The 17,652-nt window shown below is 63.9% G+C and overlaps 3 protein-coding genes across 3 annotated transcripts; 2 read left to right on the top strand and 1 right to left on the bottom strand.

The window, feature by feature from the left end:
* Positions 1-1,173: 1,173 nt before the first annotated feature.
* On the bottom strand, positions 1,174-10,949 carry TMEM8B (transmembrane protein 8B). Its single transcript, XM_062018843.1, has 14 exons — positions 10,494-10,949; positions 9,084-9,558; positions 6,527-6,716; positions 5,809-6,016; positions 5,521-5,654; positions 5,126-5,385; positions 4,517-4,866; positions 4,117-4,213; positions 3,798-3,921; positions 2,691-2,833; positions 2,308-2,486; positions 2,071-2,217; positions 1,880-1,996; positions 1,174-1,655 (listed from the first exon to the last, which is right to left on the bottom strand). The coding sequence occupies exons 1-14, from the start codon at positions 10,947-10,949 to the stop codon at positions 1,320-1,322; spliced, it is 3,216 nt and encodes a 1,071-aa protein (XP_061874827.1). The 3' UTR covers positions 1,174-1,319.
* Positions 10,950-11,327: 378 nt separating this feature from the next.
* Positions 11,328-15,736, top strand: TAF1C (TATA-box binding protein associated factor, RNA polymerase I subunit C). Its single transcript, XM_062018575.1, has 14 exons — positions 11,328-11,462; positions 11,544-11,637; positions 11,880-11,986; positions 12,079-12,174; positions 12,265-12,335; positions 12,423-12,670; positions 12,746-12,856; positions 12,947-13,070; positions 13,184-13,255; positions 13,373-13,508; positions 13,605-13,733; positions 13,867-14,041; positions 14,161-14,298; positions 14,568-15,736. The coding sequence occupies exons 1-14, from the start codon at positions 11,328-11,330 to the stop codon at positions 15,734-15,736; spliced, it is 2,805 nt and encodes a 934-aa protein (XP_061874559.1).
* Positions 15,737-15,966: 230 nt separating this feature from the next.
* On the top strand, positions 15,967-17,170 carry HINT2 (histidine triad nucleotide binding protein 2). The gene is made up of 5 exons (XM_062018842.1): positions 15,967-16,020; positions 16,358-16,513; positions 16,620-16,724; positions 16,828-16,900; positions 17,001-17,170. The coding sequence occupies exons 1-5, from the start codon at positions 15,967-15,969 to the stop codon at positions 17,090-17,092; spliced, it is 480 nt and encodes a 159-aa protein (XP_061874826.1). The 3' UTR covers positions 17,093-17,170.
* The last annotated feature ends 482 nt before the right edge of the window (positions 17,171-17,652 follow it).

Raw genomic sequence — 17,652 nt, 5'->3', positions numbered from 1 at the left:
CCCCACTACAGCCAGTTGGGCCCAGCTCCCAAGCAGCAGGCTTAATTAGATTGCAATCCTATTAGCTAGCTGCCTGCCCGCCTGCAGTTGATAATCCTGTTAGGCATCCCATAAATCTCCTTGTGCCAGGCTCTGTCCCTGGGGTATAGAGAGAGGGGCTGCTGGCAGGTGGGCTCTACTGAGCCAGGACATGACTGCTGGGGTGCAGGGCTTTGCCTGGAGACTCACCACTGAAGACCCTTGGAGGGCTGGGAAGAGACCCAGGGGGTTGGAACTGTCCCCAGAGTGGTGAGAAGAAGCCATGAGGTTTCCCATCTCCTCTCTGGTCCATCTTGCCTACTCTGAGCTGCAGGATCAGGGTGGAAATGCCCTGTCCTTGAGCCGCACACACAGAGCCCAGGTGTTTGCCACCACAGCAAGGTCGTCACTGGCTCCAGTGAGTGCTGAGCCTGTGGCTCTGACCACGGGGCAAGGGTGAGGAACAGGGACTGAGATAAGGTTGTCTCAACCAAACTGGGGAGTTACAATCCATGCAATGCCCCCTCCTACAGATGCTCAGTTCCCTGCAGAGGCTGCTTACAGTTGGTGGCAACAACAGGGACATGGGGTTCACTGCTCCTGGGTGCGTGCACCCACATGTGGGGCAACAAAGGGGTGACACAAATGGGCTGTGGCCTCCTGGGGACACGGCCCTTGCAGGCAGTGCAATCTCACTCCCACGCATCACCACAGCAGCCAGCCCCAGCACCACTCCCCAGTGGTGACTGACCTCGGGAGCACCCCAGCTGCCCTGGCACAGCACAGCTGCCTGTGGGTCAGGCATTACAGCCATCCTGTGAGAGCACAGTGCCACAGCAAAGTCATCCTGGCCCTGCAGTGAGCCAAAGGACTGTATCCCCCTGCCCCCCCGCCTCTTGCTGGCCACCTTGCTCTATGCCTGAGCTGTATCAGCCCTGGAGCAGCCCACCACAGAGTAGCAGCTCTTGCTACAGACCACTGAGCAAGAGCCAGACACCATTGCCATTCCTTGGTCCACACCCAGTCACATCCCCTGGACACCTTCACAGCCTGGCAAAGAGAATGTGGTCCCAGCTCAGCCTCGAGCACCCCCGCCCCCAGCTCTGCACCAGACTGAGCCGCAGCAACTCCCGGAGACAAGTTCAACCAGGCTGTAATTGCAACAACAGGGCAGTACGGGTGGCTGTGAGCCTGCCCAGAGGAGTCCTGATGCTCCCAGGGATGGGCATCGGCCCAGAAAGAGGGTGCTGGGCCCCACAGGGCTGCTGTCGGTGATGGAGAAGTCCACGCCGCCGTCAGCATCAGCTGGTGCAAATGCTGTTGATGGAGGCCACGGCTGGGTCGACGAGCCCCAGCTCCTCCTGTTCGTTGACGCAGAGCTGGTACCCACAGCCCTTGCGCCGGGGCAGCGGCCCCAGGCGCCGGCTGGGCTTGGCACGGGGTGGCAGCAGGAAGCCGACGCTGCCAGCGATGAGCAGGTGCCAGATGCTGTGGATGTAGAAGTAATTCTCCTCCGTCTCCACGAAGGCATAGAGCAGCACGGCAGCTGCTGCGATCAGAGCTCCCGGGCACAGGTAGAAAGCCCAGCGCTTCCAGGTCGGCGGGTAGCAGTGGCGGCGCCGGATGGTGCGAGTCGTCTGCAGTGGGGAAAGCAGGGGCTGGAAGAGGCAGCCCCAGCGAGGACGAGCACGGCCCCTGTGCTGACATGCCACATACCCCAGGAGCCAGGGAGGGGGCTTCGTGGGGAAAGGTGAAAGCAGCAGAGGGGAGATTCAGGCAGGGGGGTGTGGCTGGATGACCAGGGAGGATGCTGACCACAGTCAGGGTGGGACATAAGAGGACAGGGGCAGCGTCTCCTTACCCAGGCAATGGCCATGATCCCTAAGGCAAACAGGCTGGGTCCCAGCAGGTTCCAGAGCCCATGGCGGTCCATCTGCAGAGCCATGGAGAGAAGCATGGCCCCCAGCAGGTACAGCACCTGTGGGGCAGCAGGGCATCCGTCAGGCTAGGTCCTCTCCTTGCCCACCCCACACACCCTCTCGCTGCGCTTGCCTGTTTCACCACAGGCTGGAGCCGGGCCATGGCAATCACGGTGACCCACACAGACATGAGGGAGCCCAGGAAGTCGCAGAACTGCAGCACATCATACTCCATGATGCAGAACACCACGATGCCTGGCTGGTCACAGGCGTGGTAAAACTAGGGTAGTGGGAAAGGGTGTGAGAGAGTTGCCCCTCACAGCCCTGGCCCCCGACCTGCCTCCCTCAGCAGCCCACACCCCAGGCTCACAGTGGAGAAGAACATGGTGAAGATGTAGACAGCAGCTTCCATGAGGTAGTGGCTGCGGACAGCGATGGCAACGGGAGGCACAAACATAACATTGCTGAGGCACAGCAGCAGCGTGGAGAGGAGCTGGAAGCCATAGGAGAAAGCCTCGGCGTTGTCAGTGCAGCCCCAGCCATTCCAGCCTACAGCCAGGGAGAGCTGCTGTCACCCCTGCAGCACCAGCAGAGGCTGGGGAGGGAGCAGGGAAGCCTCTTTCTCCCTCTGGGAATAGCTGGTGTTGAGGGGGACTAATGGGGCGCACAACTCTGAGGGAGAAGGGGGACATGGCGAGGGGGGGTCCCTGGCTGTGGTGTTCACTGCGAGTGCCTGGAGCACTTTGCACTCACCAGCTTTGCACTCGCAGGCAGCGTACAGGTAGTTGTTTGTGCGCAACAGCTTGCACTGGCCATAGATGCCACAGTCGTTGATGCAGGGCGAGAGGTAGGCACGCAGATACACCTCGGCTGTCACATTGGTGCAAGGCTCAAACCTGTGGCCCAGGAGAAGGGGGTCAACCCTTGCCCTGTGCCCCCAGGCAGCTCCTGCCTCCGCCGGAGGCACCCCTTGCACCCAGACTTAGCAGGTGACCGAGGGACTGGGCAAGCATGGAAATGAGCTGCTTTTATACTGTTGCAGCTGCCAGTTAATTCCCAAGGACCTGATGTGCTTCAACAGGCTGTGCCAGGCTTGGCAAGCAGGAGGAAGGTGGCCATGCTTAAAACCTGCTTTGCCTTTAGCAGCACACTTAGACAGACCTTATTTCATTAGGATTTTGTTCTGTGAGCCCCGCAATGCCTGCCTGTGATCATCTCAGGGAAAGACTGAACTGCAGCTGGCAACTCAGGGTGAACTAGAGATGCACCGGAGGAGTGGGAGCAGGTACAGCACCCCCGCTGCCCCACGCCATCCACGCACCAGCCTCCCTGCACACCACAGCACAGGCAGGCCCACGTCCCAACGGCATGCACCAGCCTCTCGGCACACCACAGCACAGGCAGGCCCACGTCCCGACAGCACGCACTGGCTGCTGCCGCACACACATCACGGCACCCAGCATACACAGGCACGCCTGGCCAGAGCCACCCCCTCGTCCCGCAAACCCAGCTTCCATCCTGGCAGAGACAGCCCTGTCCCATACCAGGCTTGGGCACAGATGGGGACTGCCGCAGGGACAGGCAGGCACCAACAGATGCACAGTGCTCACAAGCTGACAGGCGCTTCCTAACCGCAAGACGGAGAGGGAAGAGCAGCGGGGGCCCACAGATGGTCAGGCAGGCACAAGATAGAGCCGCCTGTGCCCACGCAGGCACTCCCATGGCGACACACGTGTGCGCACATGAGCGGTGACACGCGAGGGACGGGTGCACCCATGGACCTGCAGCATGCCTGGATGCAGGCCGTGGTGGGGACGTCCTCTCGGGGCACACAGGGAGGGGACATGCTGGGACTCTTACCCGTGCTCCGTGGCACAGAGCGAGCGCAGGCTGAGGTACCAGCTGCCCGTCTGGGGGTAGGGGATCCGCAGGCGGCTGAGGCTGGCTGTGGCATTGACAGAAAGCAGGAAGCCTGCCAGGGACTCTGCGAGTTGGAAGAGCTTTGGGTCAGCAGGGCAGGGTCAGCCCCTTTCCCGTGGCAGAGCTGGGACAGGCAAAGTGCACCCTGTGCCAGACACCAAGGCCAGATGCCCCCACAGTCTCTGCTATCTCCCACCCAGCCTTTCACTAGACAGACCCCCACAGCCACAGTAGGATGGACATGTGTGGCCCAGCCTACCTGTCTCACAGGTGACCGATGTGTTGTCACCAGACGTCAGCGGGACTTCGTGGTTCAGACACCCAAACACCGTCACGTTCTCACCACAGAGGGAGCTCTGATGGCAGAGGAGGAGATGACCCTAAACCACTGCTAAGGGAGCTCCCTTGCTCTAACAGCACCCGGAACACGGCACACCACCTAGAAGTACCTTAAGCCCCTGCCCATCACCCAAGAACACCCCAAATCCAGGCCATCATCCTGCCCTTAGAGCACCCTAATCTGTGCTCCATCACCCAAGAGCTCCCAAACCACAGCTCCTGACCCAAGAACATCCTAAATCCTGCTTCTCACTCTGCTGCAGCCTTGACATCACCCATCTTCCAACCCACCCCATCATGGCACAGCATGGCCACCTCACCACGTTGAGCCGCAGCTCCAGGTTGAGCACCCCACCACTGTCCAGCACTGGCAGGAGGTTGATGACAAAGACAGCGGGGCGGTCAGGCGGCACTGACACGTTGGGCCCGAAGAAGATGTAGAAGTGGACGGAGAAGGTGTCCAGCTCATTGCGCAGCGTGGGGCGGACTGGCCAGCACTGCTCACCGGCGAGTGAGGCGATGGGGAATGGGCTCTTCGTGCCGTTGGGGCTGGTGGGCGCAGGGCTGTCCCCCAATGCCAGCCCACCCGCAGAGCCGAAGGAGTGGGGCATGTTCATGGAGGCGCTGGAGGGCAGGAAGGGTGGCCGGGCCAGGCTAGGTCGGGAGCAGTCTGGGGAGCAGAGCTGTCAGGCTGGGTACTGCATAGCTCCTCCAGCTCCTTCTTAGTTCCCGCCTTCCCTTCTTGCCCATGACTCACTTCCACCTGCAACCCAGACCAAACACCTCCCAGCATCCCCGTCCTAGGAGAGCTGCGTATAATGCTGTGCCCAGCTGGGAACAGATCTCACAGGCATCCTTTACCCTCCCACCAGTTACCCAGGCAAAGTCAAGACTATGCACGCCCCTCATACCTCCCTGTGCACTCTCACCTGTGAGCTGCACAGTGACCTGGAAGGAGACAGTGCCCGGCACCCCAGGGTGCTTCTCCACCAGCACATAGTACCAGTGCTGCCAGAAGGGCAGGTCCAGTGCCAGCTGGCAGGGAGCATGTTCCCGACAGTCCAGCGCTGTGGAGTTGTGCAGGGGTGGAGCCTTGGCCCGTACACGCAGCCAGAGCGGGCAGCCCTCGGCCCCACGGCACCTCAGCACCTCCACCAGCACTCGTGATGTGTAGCTGGGCACAAATACCCTGCAGGACAGTGAGATAGGGTCCATCCCCTCAGCACAGACCAAGGGAGCTGAGGAGACAAGCCAGAGGGATAGGGCACCCTCAGCTCCCCACCCTGGGGATGCCCTGCTTCTTAGGATACCCTCTCACACTCACTTGTAGAGGCACGAGCGGTTGTGGGGGGCCATGGTCTGCTCGGTAACATAACCAGGGTAGAGCACAGCAATGTTCACCAGGCGCTGCACGATGAGCTGGGGCTGGAAGAGATACTGGCATTCCTCGTAGAGCCCCTGCACCAACAGGACAGTCAGCACAGGCCAGGGGACACGGGCCACTGTGCCCACTTGGGACATTCACCCTGGGCACCGCCAGTCCAGAACAGTGCGATCCCAGCAGAGCCCTGTGGTAAGCCCCAACATCCCACAGTCTCCCCAAGCCCTTCACCTTGACGGAGATCTTGCCCTCATCTTTGGGTAGGTGGGCAGCCAGGAACCAGTCCCCGGGCAGCGGGCTGGTGACATTGAACACCCCTGTGGTGCGGTTGGGCAGGGTCCAGGTGAGGGTCAGTGCAAAGGAGCCAGGGACAGCCGTGTCCCTGGGGAAGTGCGTGTGCAGAGGGTTAATGACGGAGGGAGCCCCTGAGCGGAAATATCTGCAGGAGAGACAGCAGTTAGAAGGACACAAGCTGGGCATCATGGAAGAGCCAGCATGCCCGACACGTGGGAGCCTGTCCTCCATGCAATTAGGAAGCTCAAGAAGACTCAGCACAGGAAGCCATCTGTAAGCTGGGACCTTGATGGAGACTGTGAGCTTCTCTGTGTGTGATCTTCCCTGGGTGGGTGTTCAAGGAAAAAAATGTTCACATATCAGATGTACAAGAGTGGAGCCAGCAACAGTCCTGGCAAGATGAATCATTGGGACCGTGTGTGCATGTGTGTATGTGTCCATGTGCATACACGCACATGTGTGCTCTCATCTGTGCACGTGCCTGTACCTGCATACCCATGCATGTGCATGACTACTCCTTCTGCAGGTGTGCACATATGTTCACAAGTGCACATGCAAGCAGAAAGCTGACGAGAACACACAGGCTCCAGGACAAGGCCAGGCAGTGGGGGCAGGCAGACAGCAAACAAACAGACAGGACAGGCTGCTTACTCACACAGTGATACTGCGGTCTGGACATTGATCCCCAAAGGTGCCACCCTGCTCCTTGAAAGTGATGAGATTCCAGACGGCAATGACGGTGTCCTCAGGGATGTGGAAGTGGAAGAGCTCAATGCTGGCAAAGGAGCGGAAGGGGCTGAGCTTGCGTGGTGTGCGGGTGAAGTAGTCAGTCACAAAGAGCCCATCTGCAGAGGACAAGCAAGGGGCTCTCAGCAGGTTTGGAGCAATGAGGGGAGTTGAGGGGGTACAGCAGCCCTCCCAGACCGGATCCTCCCACACAAGCTCTGGTTATGTCCCAAAATTGGCAGTCTGGAGGCAGCAAGAGTCATGCCATTTCAGTGAGTCCCCAGGGTTGATGTCAGCTGTGCCCAGCTGTGTCTCCTAGCCCTGGCACAGTCTGCACCGTGCCTCATTCAGCATTGCCTCAGACCCAGTTCATCAAGCTGTGGGCACTCATCCTCTGGAGCCTAAGGAACTCTCAGCCCTGGCAACTCAGGATCTTCCCAGGTGCAGCTCAATTCTTTCAACTCATCACCCCCTTTGGTGTGGACCTGCTCTCTGCTTTTTACCTGTAATAAAGGGCCAATTCTCACAGCTCCAGCCTTGCCCCAAAAGCTGGCACAGGGACATAGATTCCCCCTTTCTCTGCTTGCCAGGGAGGCTCAGCACAGAGTCCATCATAAACTCCCATCCTAAAGCCACGAGAAGGAGGAACAGGCAGCTCAATTCCCACACAGCCCCCAGCTCTCCCTAGTTCTTCACAGAGGAAGAATGGTGCACATATGTGTGTACATATGCACACGTGGGTGCTGTCTGTGTGCACAGCAAAATGGAGGTGTGCACACCCACTTGCATGGGTGCATGTAGCTGTGCCCAGCCCCAAGTCTTCAAGACACTTCCTGCAAGCCCACGGCACACACCAGGACCACCTCCCACTGACCAGCTGTCTGATAGCTTGATTTCCAGAAACCCTGGAAGCAGGAGGATGTCTGGGAGCAGGGCTATGCCCAGGAGGACTCTGTCCAGTGGGGAGCGGGACAGCTGAGGAGAAAGGCTTCTTTGCATAGCCTACGTCTGGCTGGGAGTGCACGCATGTGCTTGTGTGCACATGTGTTTGTGCTGTGTGTGTGCAGCCCCAGCCGGCTATATACTGACATGCATCTGCTCCCTTGCCTGGAACAAAGGCAGCTCCCCCTCCCCTTCACTTCCAGCTGACACAAGCCAGTCACAAAATACCTGCCTCAATGCAAGGGCACACAATCCAAAATCCCCCTTCATGAACCATGAAGATACTCCACAGCTATCCAAGCGGGGACATTGACCTGGCAGGGGACCCCAGGGAGAAGAGGGGATGCTGAGCACAACTCTAGGAGACGGCATATTTGGGGAAACACTCGGAGCTTCTCGGTGCTAGCACAGTTCTCTCCATGGAGAAGGAGGAAAGCAAGTGCCCCTCTGCCTCAAATCACCAGATGAACACCCCTACACCACCACCCACCCCGGGACAACAGCCCCAGGTGGGTCGGCCGTGGCTCAGCACCGCGGAAAGCTCCCGTAGGAGCCGCTCAGCACCGCGGACAGCTCCCGCGCTCCCCCTCCAGCCCTGCACCCCGCGGCTCCCCTCGCCAGGGGATGCGCTCCGAGCCCATGCAGACCCTTCCGCAGCCCCCCAGCCAAACCAAAGCCAGCTCCTCGTGGCCATACACGCTCATCGCCTCAGAGTTCCGCTGGTGTCTCCCCCCGCACATCCCCCTCTCTGCAGGCTGTCCACCCCCGCTGCCCCACTGCACACGCACACAGCTTTCTGCCCTGCATCCGCACTCCGCGGGGCCCGCTGCCCGTGCACACGTGTCCCCCCATGGTGTTCTACTGCATGTGCACCGTCTGCGTCCTCCTGGCACGCACCCCACTGCAGATTTGTCTCCATGCCCCACTGCATGGGTACCCCACGGCCCGCAGCATGCCTACTGCCATGCCCCATTCCACACATATCCTTGCACCCCATTGCATAAGCATCAGGCATCCTTCGCACCCGCGTCCCCATGCCCCATTATGCAAATATCCCATTGCACACGTGTCGCTGTGTCCCGTCGCACCCACCACCTGCCCCATCGCACACCCACCCTCTGCACCTCCGTGCCTTGTTGCATACCTGCCCTAAACCCCACTGCGTGCACATCCCATTCCAAGTGGCACAGATTCCCCGTGTCCCATAGCAGCGTGCATCCTCTATCCCATAGCAGGCGGCCACTGCGCCCCACGGCACACATCCCTCGTGGCATGTGCGCCCTATATCTCACCACTCCTGCAGGTCCTACCTACAGCAAGTTCAGGTCCCTGCCCCACGACGCGAGGTCCCCGTGCCCCACCGCACCCCCCACGCCCCACAGCGAGCAGACCTCCTGCCCATAACAAGCACCCACCCCCCCGCCACACGCACCCCGCGCCCCACGGCGTGTGTATGCTGTCTCCGTGGCACATGCATCCCTCTTAACGCGCATCCCTGCGCCCCACGGCACACGCAACCCACGCTCCCGCGCCCTATCCCGTACCGATCCCGATGTGCTGCCGCCGCCCCCCCTGCCCCGAGCCCCCGGCCCCTCGGCACTCACCGGCGGGCTGTGGCAGGAAGAAGAGCGGCAGCAGCAGCAGCGGGAGGCGGAGGGACGGGGCGAGCGGCCGCCGCTGCCCGCCGCCCCGCCGCCCCATGCCGCCGCGACGGCTGCCGTGGGGCGCGCGCCGACAGCAGCCCCGCCGCGCACCGGCGGCCATGACGTCACTGGCCCCGCCCCCCCGGCCGCCCCCGCGCCACCATTGGCCCCCGCGCGCGTCACTCGCCCGCGGCAGCGACCCGCCCCCTCGGAGCCACTCGATCCTCCGGGAAGGCTGCTCGGGGCACCGCGGGGGCAGGGACACGGCGGGGGAGGGGGAACAGCGGGGGTTGGGGAAACGGGGCTGGGAGCCGGGGACGTGAAGCTGGGACGGGGACATAGTGAAGAATCGTGGGACTGGGGACGGGAACACGGGCTGCGGACAGAGACATGGAGGATAGGGACAGGGGACCGGGGACAGAGAAACGGGCTGGGAACAGGAACGTGGGACTGAGGACAGGGACGTGGGGCTGTGGACAGCTACACGGGCCGGGGACAGGTACACGGACTGAGGGCAGAGATATGAGGCTGGGGGACAAGAGCATGGGACTGGAGACAGGGACACAGGCTGGGGACACAGATACGGGGCTTGGGGAGAGAGACATGGGGTTGAAGACAGGAACATAGGCTGGGCACAGGGACGATGGCTAGGGACAGAGATATCGGGCTGGGGGACAGGGGCCTGGGGATGGCGACTGGGATATGGCCTGGGAACAAGGACATGGGCTGTAGACAGGAACATGGAGCTGGAGATGAGGACAGAGGCTGGAGACAGAGGTACAGGGCTGCGGGAGAGGGACATGAGGCTGAAGGCATGCAGCAGGACTGGGAACAGCGATACAGGCTGCAGCCAGGGCTGAGAGGTGGGGGACAGGGGGAAAAGCTGGGATCAGGGACACAGACCTGGGGGATAGAGATGCAGGTGGCCAGGGGACAAGGGGAATACAAGACACAGGGAAAAAGCACATTGGGGCTGGGAGTGTAGCAGAACCAGGGGGATACAATGCCAGCAATTATGTGGGGAGAGGATGGGAGACAGCCAGGGCTACCCATTGTGGCGCTGGGGAGGCAACCTACGAGAGGAACACCTCTGCTACCCATGGGATGAGGAGGGATGACAATGCCCACTCCCTGCCCATCCCTCGCTGTGTCCCGATGCCGATGGCTGCTGCAGCGCCGGTCCAGCTACAGTCTGGTCCCCACTGCTCCGGCCCCTTCCCGCTCCCGCCCCGTCCCGTCCCGCTCCGTCCGTCTCCTGTCCCACTCCTGTCCCGCTCCCGTCCCGTTCCGCCCCGTCCCGGCTGGTCTCACCCAACTCCCGTCCCGAACTGCCCCGCTCCGTCCCGCTCCCTTCTCGTCCTGTCCCGCCCCGTCCCGTGCCGCCCCGTCCCTGCCAGTCCAGCCTGGTCCCGTCCCGTCTCGCCCCGTCCCGTGCTGTCCTGCTCCCATCCAGTCCCATCCTGTCCCGTCCCGCCCCATCCCGGCCCGTCCCGCCCGGTCCTCTCCTGCCCTGCTCCCGCCCCGTCCTGTCCTGCTCCATCCGGCTTCTGTCTCGCTCCTGCTCCCGCCTCGTCCCGTCTCATCCCGCTCCCGTCCCGTGTTGCCCCGTCTCGCCCAGCTCCCGCCCCGTCCCGTCCCGTCCTGTCGTGCTCCGTCCGGCTTCTGTCTCGCTGCTGCTCCCGCCTCGTCCCGTCTCGCCCCGCTCCCACTCCCGTATCGTCCCGCTCCCGTCCCGTGTTGCCCCGTCTCGCCCAGCTCCAGTCCCATCCCGTCCCGTCCCGTCCCGTCCCGTCCCGTCTCGCCCCGCTCCCACTCCCGTATCGTCCCTTTCCCGTCCCGTGTTGCCCCGTCTCGCCCAGCTCCAGTCCCGTCCCGTCCCGTCCCGTCCCGTCTCGCCCCCTCCCACTCCCGTATGGTCGCGCTCCCGTCCCGTGCTGCCCCGTCCCGTCCCGCTCCCGTCCCGTCCCGAGCCGCGCTTCTCCCTCCGGCCGCGGGGGGGCGGTGCCGCCCCGGCCGCGCTGCGGTGATGGGCTGCGCGGGCGCTGATTGGCTCCGCCACGGCGCCGCCCGGCCGCGTCGTGCCCGGGGGCGGTGCTTCCGTGCGCGCGCGTGGCCGCCGCAGCCCCTCAGCCCGGCTCCGGGGCCATGGAGTTCCCGGCCGTGCTCTTCCCCTCGTATTTCGCCGCCGGGCCGCCCCGGGAGGAGGCGGGAGGCCCCGCTCCGGCCGCCGGCTGGGGCGAGCGCGGGCAGGTGCTGGAGGCCGCCCCCGGTCGTCGCCAGGTGAGGCTGCGGCCCGGCCCGTGCCGCCCGAGGGGGTCGGTTGGGGGCCGCTCTCCCCTCCCGCTTCCTCTCTCCCCGCAGGCAGAGGCAGCGTTCGTGCCCCGCCGCGGCGGGACGGCCGAGAGCTGGAAACCCGCGGACGCCGCCGCCGTGCCCGTCCTGCCTCCCAACGCGAGTGAGAGCCGCGGGGGGCGAGGCGAGGGTGCGCTGCGTGGGGTGGGGACGCGCACGCACACACACCCCCCCATGCCGCCTCTGCGCCCACTTGCCAGGCTACCCCGCGCCCCTTGGGGTCTGTTCGGAGGCTGTAGTAGCGCACCCCGAGGGTGCTCGGGCGGGAGGGAGTGTGGGTGGGTGAGCTGTGGCGGTGTCCTGGTACTCGTGCAGTACTGTCCGACCCTTGCTCTGTCCCTGCAGGCTGCTGGATCCCCTCGCTCACACCTCGGGACATCCTCTACCACGGCATCCTGCGTGGGAAGCTCCGGGCAGGCAGGTCTGGAGCCACCCTGGACTTCACCAAGCAGGTAGGGGCCATGGTGCCATGTCCAGTGGAGGACCTGGGAGGACAGCACAGGGTAACTGTACACCCCAACCCCTCCATGTCTTTCCCACATAGCTGGGGCATTTCTTTGTGGATCACCCAGAAGATGCGTTTGGCTCCCTGGGGCAGTTGCTGCACAAGAACTTTTACCTGGGAAACTCCAAGCTGAGGGTCAGTGCCCATCCAGGGATGACGATGCTGTCCCCCACCCCTCCCCTTACAGCTGCCAGCCCCAACCTCTGCCCCTTCTCCTCCCCACAGAGACGAGCCCGGGACAGCACCATCCGGATGACAGCCTTAGTAGAGGAAATTGACCGTCTGGAGGCCAGGCGGTAAGTGTTTGCCCCCTTGCTGCCTTGGAGAGGGCCAGGGGGCCTCCTGCTCTCTCTCCTGACATGACGCCATGTGTGCCCCTGCAGCGGCTGCCCCCAGCAGCGCATCGCCCCCCGGCTGCGCTGGTTCTCCCACCTCAGCCGTGACTGGCTCTTCGAGGTACCACTGGGGCTGCTGGCGGACTGCGTGCACGAGGAGCTGCTGCAGCAGTGGGCCAACCTACTCTTCGATGACAGCCCTACAGGGGGGGCACTGGCCTGGCTGCCCCCTGAAGATGCAGAGGGACGTGAGGGCCGCCTGGTGTACCCCGGGGGTCAGGCTATGAACCACCTCTGTATCCTTCTCCATGAGGTGTCACTGGTGGGGGCAAGATGGTTGACATTGCACTGCCCTTAGCCAGCCTCCCCAGATTTCCAGGATGTGGTGCTGGAGGAGCTGCCACGCGCCCGGGGCTCCCCAGCGCAGTTCGAGCTCAACGGCTGGATCCAGCAAGTGTCTGCTGCTCGGGTGGATGGGGAAGGTAAGCCAGCCCCACAGCCTGGCCTCAGGGGGCTGACGAGGAGCTCACGGGGTGCTGCTGTCTCACATTCCCCCTCCTGCCCCCTGACAGATTTCATCGGCATCCGCTCAGACTACCACTGCGGTGTTTGGCGGGTGCCAGGCAGGACAGGGGCGGCCCCCGCCCCACTGCAGGTGATCCGCACCAGCAAGCCTGCCTCCTGCGTCACCGTCAGGTAGGCGCCAGGACAACAGCTGTGTGAGGAGGGGAGCCTGCCACCTCTGCAGCCCTCCCCGCTGTAGCATATGCTTTTGCCCCCACGGTGATGCTGTGCCCCCCATCCTGCAGCCCTCACCTCCCCGGGGAGCTGGCTGTCTGCACCCAGAGCGGAGCCGTCTACCTCTGGAGCGTCGAGACAGGGTGAGACACTGGGGACCAGGAAGGGACTTGCACAGACTCTTGGGTCTCAGGGAGGCCTGGAGAGCCTGAGCGAGAGCGGCACCTCTGCCCGGTTATGGCACTGCCTTCTCCCCGCAGGCTGCAGCGGCTCCGCAGTGACCCCCAGACCATGTTTTTTCGGGACCATTCACCCTGGCGCTGGAGCGACTTTACTGCCCACCCGCGGGTGCTGAGCTGTGCCGACCGCACTGGCCTGCAGTGCCTGGATGCCCGGGTGAGCTGGGGAGAGTGGGCACAGGGCAGTTGGCAGTCAGGGGAACGGGTTACTCAGCCAGGGCTGCTGACACACCACCCCACTCTGCTGCTACAGGCCCCCGAGAGATGCCACTTTGACTTGTTCAAAGTGGGTGAGGAATCCAGCTGCCAGCAGGGTGAACGCGTGGTGCTGCCCATGTACCTGGGCAGGGCTCACCCCTCCCAGCACCTCATCACCACCCAGGTCAGTGCCACCACAGCTGAGGGGGACAGCCTGGCACAGCCCAGGCTCCCAGTGCCCACAGAGCAGGGGGGTCACCCAGCTGAAGGGGGACGCTGGGGTGAGCTCCCCTCCTGAGATGTGCCTCTCGTCCCAGTTCTCCGTGTACGTGCTGGACGAGAGGTTACCACTGGTACCCGTGCTGAAGTGGGCACACATGATGAAAGCCCCTCCTCTCTTTGCCCATCTGACACCGGGGGGCCCCAGGAGGACCCATAAGGTGCTGCTCGGTGCATCCCAAACCCAGGAGCTGTTGCTGCTGCAATACCAGGGTGAGTGATGGGGGTTTTGGGGTGCTGTGAGGCCAGGTCTCTGTGCCTCCTCACAGCTGTGACCATCTGCCGCCCTGCTAGTGGTGCTCACTGGGCAATTTTGGCATCTCCTTGTGCAGGGGGCAGCCGGTCAGCCTGCCAGCTAGTGGGGACTCCACAGAAGCTGCACAGCATGGCCGGCTGCCTGCAGCACCTGCCTGCGCAGCTCCCACACCGTCACCACCTGCTCCAGCAGCGCCTCAGCGCCGCGGCTGCAGGTGAGCATCATACACCACTACGGGCTGCAGGCCCTGGGCAGGGGGAGAATGTGGATTAGAGGGGGCGAGGGGAGGGGTTGCAAAAGCAAAGTCTTGAAGAAACCCCGTGGGAAAGAAAGATTAATGACCTGGAAAAGGCTGGGGGCGGGGTGGGAGCCACTAGTGAGTGTCCCTGTGGGGGCTTGGAGGCAGCCCCTGCTGCTGGCCAGGCCTCAGGAGATGGCCTCAGGGCTGCAACCCTGGTGGCAACGCATCCCTTGTCCCCACAGGACTGGCTGCTGTGCTGCAGAAGGACAGGCTGCACGAGTCCCTAGTGGTTTTCCAGCTCTCCAAGGCCGGAGATGTCTTCTGCCAGAGGCTGACCCATGAAGCAGCCCAGCCACCTGCACCTGCCTTGAGGGATGAGGCCACGACAGCCCCCGGCTCTTCCCCTCTCTTTGATGACCCAGCCAGCAGCCCACTTGGCTTGGGAAGTGAGGAGGAAGAAAAGGCAGAAGAGGAAGAGCAGGAAGAGGAAACTTTCTACTTGTCCAACTTGGAGGTGATTATCAATGAGGAGGAAGAAGAGGAAGACATGGGCACGCCAGCAGCCCCAGAGGAAGCTGATCTGCCCCAGGAGCCCTGTTCCAGCCCCCAGCCTCCCCCTGCGGACCCCAGCCCGGCTGTGGCTCTGCGGTACCGCCGCTGGCTGAGGGCTCTTTCCAAGTGCTGCAGGAAGCCCCCCAAGCACACATGGCCCCCCACCCTCAGCCAGAGGCGCCTCTTCACTCGCAAGGACCTCAGGGCAGCGTCGGAGCCCAGTGCCCTGCACGACCAGGCGCGGCAGCAGATGCGTCAGGCCATGCGCAAAGGGGGACGCATCCAGCACTGGGACACCTTGGCCCCCCACCCCCCCGCCCCACCACAGCCCTCAGCACTGTCAGGGGGCCCAGATCCACTCAGCGCCCGGCTGACAGTGGCTTGGTCAGGGGACTGGGAACAGTGGTGGGAGGAGAGGTCGAGCTTCAGCGTGGCGCAGAGGCAGCGGGCGCTGCGGGAGCGGCGGCGGCGGCAGAAGCGAGCCCGGGGCCGGCGCAGCCTTTCGGCCAGCTTCACCTCCTCCCTCACCTACCAGTCAGAGCTGTCAGAGCTGAGCGACGGGGCCCCCCAGCCACCGTCCCCCAGCTGCCCCCGGGAGGGCTCTCCCCCCAGGGCCAATCCCCCAGCATCCCCGCTGCCCGACGAGGCCCTGCTCTCCTCTCAGACCCTGCGCCAGCGCGGCATCCCCAAGGAGCGTCGGAAGACACTGCGGGACTACCTGGGGGTGTGGGCCGAGGGCCCCCCCGAGCCCCCGGAGTTACCTAGCAGCCAGGCCAGTCAAGCCTGCATCCCCTCCTCCCAGAGCCAACTGTCCTCCGCGTCCCAGCCCCGTCGCAAGCGGCCGCGCATGGGCTTCTGAGGGCACAATAAAACCCCTCCAGCCCCACCGACCTCCAGGGCTCCGTGATCTTGGGGCTGGGGGACGGGGCTCGCGCCGCCGCGCCCGGACACGGCATCCACGCGTGGGGGTCGGGCGGGAGAGCTGCGCGGGGCTGGCAGCGAGGCCGGCGCTGTTACGCCTGGGCGCAGGCGCCCGCGGGCCCTTTAAGGGGTGCGGGGCGGAGTGAGGGGGCGGCGCTTGCGGCGGCGATGGCGGCGGTGCTGGCGCGGGGCCTGGCGCGCGTGGCGCTGCGTGCGGGGCAGGTGGGCGCGCGGCGCCGGTCACGCGTGGGACGGGGCTGGTTGTGACACGACGCTCCGGGCGAGGGGGGGGGGGCGGAAAGCGGACGGGCCTTCGCCCTGCGCTGCTGTGCTGCGCTCGCCTGCTCCTCCCGGGCAAGGTCCACGGCGCACGTTAACCCCCACCGTGCGCACCTCCGCGCCGCGGGGCCTCGGCACCCCACCGCGCGCACCCCTGTCAGCTCCGGTTGCGTCCCTCATCGACCCCTTGCGCACAGCGAACGCCTGCCCCCATCGCCCTTGCGCGCGTGTCCTGCTGCCCTGCGTGTCCCCTTCCCCCGCGTGTCCTTCCTCTCCGCAGCAGCGGTGCGTGGCGGCGGGCAGCGCGCAGGACGGGGAAGTGGGCAAGGCGCGGCGGGCTGCGGCAGTGGGGGGCGAGGCGGGCGGGCAGACCACCATCTTCAGCAAGATCATCGACCGCAGCGTGCCCGCCACCATCCTCTACGAAGATGACAAGGTAGGGGGGAACAGCAGGGCAGAGGCCCCAGTCGGAGCGGGGGAGAGCGGGGCAGCACGCCTGGATGAGGGACTCACCCTGCTGCCCCCATCCCCAAACCCGGCAGTGCCTGGTTTTCCGTGACGTGGCCCCCCAAGCCCCCGTCCATTTCCTGGTGATTCCCAAGCGCCCCATCCCACGAATCAGCCGCGTGGGTCCTCAGGACACGGAGGTGAGGTTTTGGGGAAATGTCTCTGGGATGTGGCAGGGTGGGCACCTATGGAGGGTGACGACCCTCCCATGTCCCCCCCTCCACCACCGTCCCTGCCCTGCAGCTCCTGGGGCACTTGCTGGTTGTGGCAGCACAGACAGCGCAGGCGGAGGGGCTGGCTGATGGCTACCGCCTTGGTGAGTTGATTGCCCCCTGCCGTGCCACAGGGCTAGACCACTCACTGGTGGTCCCGGGAGAGTAGGAGAGTGGCCTGATCCCCTGTCCCTTTCCTGGCAGTGATCAACGATGGGAAGCACGGTGCCCAGTCTGTCTACCATTTGCACCTCCACGTTCTGGGGGGGCGGCAGCTGGGATGGCCTCCCGGCTGAGCAGCCTCCCGACTGAGCCACCTCCCGACTGAGCCACCTCCCTTACCCACTGCCCCCTAATAAAGCATTTCCTTGGCAGTGTCTGTGGTGGCTGTGTGTCGGGGTGGCCCTCCTGGGACTGGAGGTGGCCAGCCTGGGATAGCAGTGGCTTCAGGGCTTGGGGCAGATATGTGGATGGAACTTGGTGCACTGCTTCTTGGAGAAGGGGCAGAGGGCCTGGGCTCCACACCTACCCATACTGGAGGCACTCTGGACCACCCAACTTAGAGCAAGCGGTTTTTTGGAGGCATAGGCCATCCTGGTTTTGGGTGGAGGAGAACCAAGCTGGATGCCACAAGAGTGTCCCTGCAACAGCTCAGGAACACCAGGGGAGTGCCAGCAACACTATGCCCTGGCCTGCCAACTGAGACCCACTGCTGCAAACCCCCAGCACCCATGTGTGCCCCCCACCCTGGCCTGGGTACACCCCCAAACATCCTGTGTTGCTGCTGGAGTTCCTCAGAGGGGCACTGGTGTTTCTTTGCCCCTTTCAGAAGTGAGCCAATTGAACTAAATTGAAC

This window comes from Colius striatus, chromosome Z, assembly GCF_028858725.1.
Source record: "Colius striatus isolate bColStr4 chromosome Z, bColStr4.1.hap1, whole genome shotgun sequence".
NCBI classification, from domain to species: Eukaryota; Metazoa; Chordata; class Aves; order Coliiformes; family Coliidae; genus Colius; species Colius striatus.
Note: the sequence above shows the minus strand (reverse complement) of the source record. Positions and strands in the feature narration are given on the sequence as shown.

What these genes read in the sequence shown, in the direction of transcription:
- TMEM8B (XM_062018843.1), bottom strand. Translation starts at nt 10,949, where the DNA reads ATGGGACTGGAGCTGGGCGAGACGGGGCAACACGGGACGGGAGCGGGA. An exon ending in CTCTGTGCCACGGAGCACGG is followed by an intron (nt 2,834 to 3,797) that starts GTAAGAGTCCCA and finishes CCTGGGCCACAG; the next exon opens with GTTTGAGCCTTGCACCAATG. An exon ending in GGATCATGGCCATTGCCTGG is followed by an intron (nt 1,656 to 1,879) that starts GTAAGGAGACGC and finishes TCCCCACTGCAG; the next exon opens with ACGACTCGCACCATCCGGCG.
- TAF1C (XM_062018575.1), top strand. Translation starts at nt 11,328, where the DNA reads ATGGAGTTCCCGGCCGTGCTCTTCCCCTCGTATTTCGCCGCCGGGCCG. An exon ending in CTCTGGAGCGTCGAGACAGG is followed by an intron (nt 13,256 to 13,372) that starts GTGAGACACTGG and finishes TTCTCCCCGCAG; the next exon opens with GCTGCAGCGGCTCCGCAGTG. An exon ending in CCTCAGCGCCGCGGCTGCAG is followed by an intron (nt 14,299 to 14,567) that starts GTGAGCATCATA and finishes TTGTCCCCACAG; the next exon opens with GACTGGCTGCTGTGCTGCAG.
- HINT2 (XM_062018842.1), top strand. Translation starts at nt 15,967, where the DNA reads ATGGCGGCGGTGCTGGCGCGGGGCCTGGCGCGCGTGGCGCTGCGTGCG. An exon ending in TGGCGCTGCGTGCGGGGCAG is followed by an intron (nt 16,021 to 16,357) that starts GTGGGCGCGCGG and finishes TCCTCTCCGCAG; the next exon opens with CAGCGGTGCGTGGCGGCGGG. An exon ending in GGCTGATGGCTACCGCCTTG is followed by an intron (nt 16,901 to 17,000) that starts GTGAGTTGATTG and finishes CTTTCCTGGCAG; the next exon opens with TGATCAACGATGGGAAGCAC.